Below are 9,036 nucleotides of genomic sequence, written 5' to 3'. Positions count from 1 at the left end.
ATCAAGGGATTATTTGTCATACTCCGCACATTCCTCAAGTCTGACCTCGGCGAAGTAGCAGAGGGCAAAAGATGGCTGCAGCACAATGATTCACACTTGTGCAAACAAACTGTTAATGTTTCTGCATCTTCATCAAAGTCAAAGTGCACAAAGCCATTGTAGTTGACCTAAACCAGGTATATAGCTGTCAGTGGGTAATTGGTTGAACAGGGTTTATATCCTATTGGGTAATACATTTAAGAGTGGGAGTTGCCAAAGTCAGTGCATTAAGTGTCACACCTCCAAAAGTACAAAATGACAAAATACAGCAAGTACAACCACAATTCCAAAAGTTTGTATACTGTGTGAAATATGGGGAAAAAAACAACCTGGAATGCGATGATTTGCAAATCTCACAAAACCACATTTTATTCTCAACAGAACACAGAAAATATAAAACGAGAATATTGTTTTATTTCTAAGAAATTAACTTTTTGCTTTTTTTGCTGTCAACAATTTCAAAATAAGCTACCATTTTTTTTTTTTTTTACAAAATAGTATAAAAATGTCTCAGTGTAAAGATTTTTCTATGCCCTATTGTGAATACAACAATCAGTTGCCCTCCATTTTTATTTACATTTTACATAGTATCCCAGCACTTTTGGAATTGGGGTTGTATAAACATCTGCCCAGTGTGACAAATTTAGATCTTTGTTTTAAGGCTGCAAAGTGTTTAGAGTATAAATCCCAGATGTCTCTTTATGGAGCAGTGACTTGCGGTGACATGAAGAAGGTAACTGCTTTTTAATAATACAGTCTGTGAATAATGCTATCCAATATTATGATCTATGTTTTTTATACATTTTTCAGTCTGCATGTCTTAAAAGTTGCACAGGGGCATCCCAAAGTAGATGTTGTGCAGCTGCAGTTGATAAAGATGTAATGGAGGACTTTCCCAGTATGTGGTTGCATAAGTACCTGGTATTTGACAATTAGAACACTGTGCACAGTGGCCATGGCAAAACAAACAACCATGCAGACTGGTTAGACAGCCATGTGAAGGTATTTCTGCATACAGCGGAAAATGCTGAAAAACTCAGTTACTTTTGGTGCTCTCGGGTGGTGCTTCATTAATAACAGAAGTGAAATTTTCTGCATGAGCTCAGCAACACTTTTGAAAACCACTGTCAGAAAACACAGTTTGTCTCTGCAACCATAAAATCAAGTTAAAACTTGGAGATTCTGAGAAAAACAGAATTACAAGTAAAGTTTCGTTTGTTTTTGTTTTGTTCTTCACTTTCTTTCTTGCCACTCTGCCCCTGGCATTGTTACACTATAAATGTAACAAATCTAAAAAGAAAAAGAAATCGGCTAACAATAGGAGTCAGGAGGAGACCAGGATTTTTCTTGCTAAAGGTGCCAGTTTAGTTAAAAAAACAACAGAAAAAAAAAAAGCTGCAACTTTTTCTGGGTACAAGCTCATGTAAGATGGACTGAGGCAAAGTGGAAATCTCTTGTGGTTTCTGATGAATCTATATTTAAGGAAAATTTTTGGAAATTATAGATGATGGTCTCCGGGCTAAAGATAAAAGGGACCATCTGACTTTTTACCAGGGCGAGTTTTAAAAGCAAGCCTCTGTAATGTTGTGGGAGAGTGCATGTGGCACAGACAGATACATAAATGTCCGATTAAACAATGACGTTTTATATATAAGCTCTTCTTTGGTTTAATGGCTCTGTAATAAAAGAGTCCAGGGGAAACTGGTCTTCCAGACCTGGTAACTAAACGTTTAGTGCTTTATGAAGAGCAGGAGAAATTTCCCCCCATCCTAGCCATTTTTAGGTGTGTTGCTTGCATCAAATTCAAAATGATTAGTACTAAAAAAAGAAAAGAAAGAGAATGTCCCAGTTTTGATGTCAGTGTCAACTTTAATCTTACAGGAGATATTGAATGATTGATTGTCAGACTGTTTTATTTCAAACATGTACAGTTATCTGAAATAGCAACAAAATACATTGTAAATAGAAAAAAGTAAAAAAATTAAATTGCCACAAATATCAATATACAACACAATGTACATGTTTAAAAAGGAGTACGATGATCCGAATCTTTTAAATCTATTTCATTAGATATGAACTCAACACAGGATAAAAAAACAAAGGCAAAAATAATAATAGGATTTATTATTAGTTATATAATATTTATATTAGTTATTGTGTGTAGGCTTGTAAGAATAAAACCGTTTTAAGCTCGCTTTTGAATTTAGCTGTAACTGACCTCAGGTCAGCTGGCAGCTTGTTGTGAAAAACAGGATCAAAGTAAGAAAGTCAAGACACTTAGATTTAATTCAAGGAAGGAGTTAAAAGATCTGCCCCTGATGACCTGAGAGGTCTGACTGGGTAAAGATACCGAGATGCACTGGGACTTTATCAACTATAATAAAAGGATTTTAAAGGTAAGTCTGTATTAAACTGGGAGCCAGTGAAGTGGCTTTGTCAGTTTTAAGACATTGTATTTGTACCATTTTAAATGAGATCTAAACATTGAATATATTATGTGAAATTCATTGCTTTCTGTTTTTATATTGAGTTCACACAGTATTTCCACGCTTTTTTTGTTGAATGAAATTGAATGAAATAAAATAAAATAAACAAAGCAGGTTAAAATAGTACAGGATAAAACACTGCAACCCTTTAAACCTGAACCATGGACTAATTACCAGAAAATTATATTTTTTTAAACTAAAGTACTTATTGAACCCAATGGCATTTTAAAAAAAGGAAATTAAATCACAATTTGCATATATGAGTAGTACAGGTCTTAAAAACTCATGTATCAAGTATGAGTACCTTGCAAGTGAGTAACAAGTTAAAGTTGTAGACATAATACAGGTTTGAACTTGGATAATTCACATACTTGAGGTCCGGGGTTTACACTGTGGGTGCCCTTCCCCCGCCCCGGGCCGCTGCCAGTCATCTGTGCCCTATCATGGCGGCCCCGTGCGGGACGGGATCCAGAGGAGGGACCGGAGGGAGGAGCAGCCTGGAATGATGACGTAGGATTGGAATGAGGGAGTGAATTTTCCGGGTCAGAAACAGGACGGGAGAGGAAATTAACTCCAGGACGAGACGGAAAAAAAAGAAAAAAAACCACACGAGAATGCCGCCCTCCTTTACACTGAGATGTAGCCCGTGTGTTTAACGCTTAAGAGGGGGCTTTAAAAAAGGCGGACGTTGGACGAGGAACCGAGTGGAGAGAAAAAACAGGTGTCTGCAAACTACAAAGTGAACCTACGACGGGGACTGGAGCACCCATGTTACTCGCGACCTGCGGAACGTTAGCTCGGTAACGTTACAGCGGCTGACTTACAGCGGGAGTTTCGGTGTTTACTTGCCTGCGAGTTTCGCCTCGCTTGTGTTTGTCGGTGGCTGTCCCGCCATAGCAATCTGTTGCATCTTCCACCATCTCCTCCTCCCCGCTGCTTCTTTTATCGCACGGGTACGAGATTTATTTCCACCTTCCCCGTGATGTTTAACTGTATACCCCTGTGGCGGTGCAACCGTCATGTCGAGACGATCGATAAACGCCACTGCTCCCTGCTCTATGTGCCCGATGAGATTTTTCGCTACGGACGGAGTTTGGAGGAGCTGTTGCTGGATGCCAACCAACTCCGAGACTTGCCCAAGGTAAGGAGAAAGCAGCTTCCGCTCGTTTAAATTAAATGGCAGGTAACTGAGCTGATCTGGCACCCCGTCTAGGTGGGATCCGGGCACGAAAATTACACAAGATCAGTAAAGTGAGACACCGTAAGGGTGGAAATTTCCCCCAAAGATACACATTTGCACCGCAGGGTAGCTAGAATTATGATTCACAATCTTAAAACTTAAGCTCTCAAATATTCATCGCGCTGATACTACTATCTGAACTGCTGAACCTGTTTGGGCAGGTTATGATGACCTTTGTGTTTGTGCTTTTTCCTTACATGTAGTATCTTTCTGCATGACAGAGAGCCATACATGCAGATGATGTAGCTTATGTATATTTTCCCCTGGGAGTATAGAGTTAAACAGCACTGCTGCTCCAGGCTGATATTTATCCATGAGTATGGATGTCAGATTTTAATTAAGAGAAATGCAGTCATCATTTATGTGGATGTGGTTGCCAAGCAGGAAGAGGCATTCACTTCTTTAAACGAAACAGCTGTTTTTGCTCTTCTCTAATGCAAATGCTGAATGGCCTTGGATATATGTTGGCGAATGAAGCAACCTGTCTGCTGATAAAAGCACTGAGACCTCTATAAAAATTCCAGCGAGGAGATCATAATTTTCCGTCTGTGGCAATAAGGTAGCTTGTAATAAAACCAGGAATAGACAATAGATAAATGATAGGACAATCAACACTGTAAGTGGGTATTGTACTATGACTACTAGTCAAGAGACACTGCATGTACAATGAATTGTTTTAGGGCTATCTGATAGCACAACTTGGCAGCACTAACTAACATAAACGGGTACTTTGACATTAAAAATAGCAATCTTTGCTGTGGGTTGGTCATGATCATGGCTGATGCTTCATCTGCTGCTAATACAAATTTGAAAAAAAAAAAATAGCCCTGTCACAAGCTTGATATCACAATTTTGCAGAGACCAAGGGGATGCTGTCAGATTGCTTTTCCAAAAAAAAGGAAGCAGAATTGAGAAACAATCATGCTGAGACCACACATCCACAAAGTTTTACTAATATGTACGTGAATGTAATCACTCAAGTGAGTCACTAATGGATTGTCTTGAAAAGTTCTGTAAAGCCAAACTGCTTTTCCCCCTGACATTAGATATTATGACTAAAGTCCTGGTCCTTCATCCTTTAAGAGCAACCACGTATTTTGATTGCAGGCTTCTCAGTGTGACTTACACTCTTGGTGAAGTTGGGATACACAATCCTAGTCTGTTTACATGTGACCTTAGAGATCTGGATTACTACTCAGAAGATTTACATGTTTTTTCCCAAGCACATGAATGGGTCATGTAGACTTTTCTGGCTGAAGATACCTCGCCTGACATTAGTATTCTCTTTAGCAGAAAAGTTGGTTTTTAGAAGGTGCCCTTGGTTCAGCTCTGAGTACATTTTAAGGTGGAGAAATTGTTACTCGTTCATGCTGTAACCTAGGAGTAGTAATTCATTGGGTTTACAGCTGTTCCTGACAAGCAAGACCTTCCTGAAGTCACGGTGGGTCAGATGGAAAGCTTTGGTTCTGGAGGGCAGTTTTCTGCTCAACCTTTCTTCCTTGTGTCAAAAAGCTGAGATGTAGCCATTTTTAAAGCTGATGAACGTTATCTAAACAGGATGTACAGTGATTTGGTCTGCAGTTTTCAGAGAGCCACGCAGGAAAGAAAAGACCACAGAAAGAATATTTTTGGGTCTGGCATGAGCATAGAAACGTGATGGAACAGAGATAATGTGAACAACCTCCCATGGCTGTGCCACACTGCTTACTTTGTCCATCGAAGAAAGCACAGGAACAGGTATTCTGTCTGAAAACAAAGACTGCATTATGTGTTTTGTTGTTGCTTCACTACAGCAATTGTGTGTTCTAGCATTTTCTAATGAAGTCATAATGAATCAATGACCTGAATTGTAAAGTACAGACTGATAAAGCCCCAAACAAATGCACAAAAAAGAGAAAGGGGAAAAAAAATCCCCAACACTTGACAGACTGGATATTTGCACCAGACAGGATGCAGTTAGCAGGTGTAATCTCACTGTGACGGTGGAGACAGAACTGTGTGCCATTTAAGCTATTTCTACACTTAGTTCACAAATATTTTAAGCATGTTTAGGGGATGGAGGGGTTGCATCATTTGCGTGGTGACAACTGAAAGTGTTGTCATCAATGCTTGCCAAGAGAACCCAAGAAACGCTCGACTGGGCAAACTGTTGTATCCGTCCAGTCCAGTGCGCACCTCGCAATCTCATTACATTTGCCTCGGAGGTGGCTAACTGATCGCACTGAAGCCTCCCCAATGTTATCATTGTATTGACAATGGCATTACAGAGCCTTGACAGTAACGTATTTCAAGTCGCTTTTACACAGCAGGCAGATAAAAACATGCACGAGGCAGTTTTAATAGCAAGATACAACGGCAAAGGTGTGTTTTTACTGTGACAAGATGGGGCAAGTTGAGCAGATGGTTTCATAGTTTTACCAAGACAGATCAGCTGACTAAGTCAAGGAACCTGAAGTGTGGGTTTGTGTGAGTAGGGTTAATAGTTAGGCCCTGCTTCTCTCTTTGTTGTTTTAATTGTTTTATGTGTTATTTGTTGCCCAGGTACACGACTAAGTTGGCAAACTGTAACTCATGACTGTCTGTGTATTCAAAGTTCCCTTTGAGCAGCTGGCTCTTAGAGTACACACATCAGGCTGGCTGGTAAACAGCATTCAAATGAACAAACTGCCTGCAGAGACAGAATAGGAATGCAAGACTAGCTGGCTGTTGAAATGCACTTGCCTGTTTATCCAGTTTAAAAATGAATGCAGTTTCCAGCATACTGAGCTTCACTGAAACTGTAAGACACAGAGGTAGCGGTGACTCTGTTAAAGGTCTTTGAATGTTTTTGTTCTTTACCTGTGTAAGCATCAGTTTGTAATATCGGACACAAAACAGAGACTATCAAGCCACATGTAAAAAAACAAACAAAAAGCATTTAGTAGAGTAGGAACTATGATGACAGCCGTTGATATGAAAAGCTAAGAGTGGCCGATCTGGCCTTTACTGGGAAATTTAAAATAACCGTTTTGCAGTTTAACAAGAAAGTTGAGGACAATGCTGCCCTGATGAAAATGCTGAAAATGAACCTGCGAGGACACGTACAGGAGAAGCCAGAATACTTGATGACTTTCAGGCTACTGTTAAATCCGAATAAATGAAAGCAGATCGATTAATAAGTCAGTCAACTTTTAGTCCAGTGAAAATTGGTTCTTGTTTTTGATCACTGTGAATCTGTCACAGTAGCATGGTTCATATGTTTTTTTACTGTACATAATCAGCAGATTGAGTGACAATGTGAAAATAGGCACTAGTTTTTGGCCTCTGTAACCTTTTGGAGATCTGGTGTGCATTCGTTCAGAAAATACAGACACGGTGAGTGTGGTGATGGAAGGAAGAAGCAATATCCGGTCTGAGACAGGAAGCTGCAGGGTTTATGACCCGAGTTAAGTGGTAAAGAAAGTTGTGCTCTGAGTATCCTGTGATCTACAGGAAGAACTGTCATAAAGGTAGTGCAGTTGTTGGCTGTCTGACATGCGGTTGAGACGGTTTTAACTCTCGCCTATGCTGCGATATATAATACTATAGCCTACTTTGCAGTGAATTAGACTCCACAACACATTTGACACTCATGTCTTTCACTTAAGCTTCTGTGCTTATAGGATTGTGCCTGGCAGTCAGTTTTGCTAAGTGTGTCAACATGTAATAGTTAAGTTAGTTTAATGCAGTCTGTTCTTTGTATGGACTAGACTAAAATAAACAAAGGTATTGTAAAGCAATTGTGTGATTATGTTTCCCAATTGCAGTCATTTTACCACAAAATCCCTTCAGACTGCTGTTTATGTTCTAACTAGCGCTGCTGAAGGTGAACCTGAGGATTCAAACGTAGGTTTGGACTGCATGAGAATGGTTAATGTTTTCTTGACTTGCCCTGTTTTGGTTTTTTGCGTTTCATACATGGGTGATTGTTTGGGGCGGAGCGTGAAAAAACCAACAGGAAGAACAGGTTTGTTGTCAGGGTTTCAGTTAATGCAGGACTCTGTCACAGTTAAAATAAAAGGTGGTAACAACACTGGTACCGGCTTTGCATTGCTCCCTTTTAACTCTGATTGTCTTTATTGTTAAAAGGATTTCCATGAAGCTGTATCTGTTTTGTCCTTAGCTGTTCTGAATCCTTGACATTGAACCTGTATGTCCTTCCCGCGTCGATTGTTGTGTCATAAAAGTTACACAGGAGGAAGTCGGATAGAGAAAAACACACGCTATAATTGAGTTTAAAAAATGTTTTTTTTCCCAAACGTGTTAAACTTTCAGTTAGTTTCCTGGTTGGAAACATGACAAATCTCCAGGTGTCCACTTGTAATATAGGAACTGGCTTGGCAGGAAAAAAAAATTCACCCACACAAATGTGTTTTTTAGTGAAAGTGAAAAGAAGGGATTTAGGATGCAAAAGATCAGACATATATTGGACATCAGCTTTGTTTGTGTGTTGAAAAGACAGATTAAGAGGTGTTTAAATGTCCTTAAGAGCTTGGAATAACATGTGCATTTTGCAACAGGGTGGAGTTTGACTTTTGGACTCGTGGGTTTTATTTATTGTGCACGGATTATTACAGTGTGATCTGTATCTGGATTTGTTCTGTAGATAATGAGCAACACATTTACACCTCACTGACACAGTAACTCAGATCAGATCTGCTGCTGATTTGGCAGCTCAATAACATTATCATTGTATTTGGTGCTGCCTATGGTTACAGCTTTTTATATTGCTTATCCACATAGATAGCATCTATAGTCTTTATGCAGTTTAAAGGTGGTGTTTAACTTTGAGGAAGTGGCACAATTTATTAAGTATTAGTCAGGAATCATTAAAGCTGGTAATGTGCTGGACAGGTAAGTTTAACTTGGTAATCATAAGCTGCAGGCATTGCCTGTGTGCTACACAAACAAAGGGGAACAACTGTCTAGTTTCCTCTAAACTGCAAAGACAAATTTTTCCCATAGCCTGCAGGGTTTCTCTTCAAATAAGAGAATTGTTATCCTAAATGTTTTGTTAATGAAATGAGTAGCCAAAAAGTTTGTACTAAGCAGCTGCAGTAAGAATTCATGTAGTTTTCAGTGGATTACAATTGTGAGGCATTTTTACATTGAAGTTCAAATACAGCGAACCTAATGTGTTTGGAACAAACCGGACATGCAGCTCAAAAGAGAAGAAGTGGTTGGTTGATTTAAATGATATGTACAAAGTGGATGAAACCCTCCTGGCCTCTTGGCACACCTTTAACTCACAAA

General features: G+C 39.4%; 1 protein-coding gene across 1 annotated transcript in view; it reads left to right on the top strand.

Annotated features, from left to right (window-relative positions):
• Positions 1–2,934: 2,934 nt before the first annotated feature.
• Positions 2,935–9,036, top strand: part of LOC102209945 (leucine-rich repeat-containing protein 1) — a 21,519-nt gene continuing 15,417 nt past the window's right edge. Inside the window, exon 1 of the mRNA XM_005737151.2 lies at positions 2,935–3,666. Coding sequence (XP_005737208.1) covers positions 3,508–3,666 — 159 coding nt within the window. The 5' untranslated portion in view covers positions 2,935–3,507. The remainder of the gene's footprint in view (positions 3,667–9,036) is intronic.

This window comes from Pundamilia nyererei, unplaced genomic scaffold (genome assembly GCF_000239375.1).
Source record: "Pundamilia nyererei isolate P.nyererei 1_Seehausen unplaced genomic scaffold, PunNye1.0 scaffold00073, whole genome shotgun sequence".
NCBI classification, from domain to species: domain Eukaryota; kingdom Metazoa; phylum Chordata; class Actinopteri; order Cichliformes; family Cichlidae; genus Pundamilia; species Pundamilia nyererei.
Note: the sequence above shows the minus strand (reverse complement) of the source record. Positions and strands in the feature narration are given on the sequence as shown.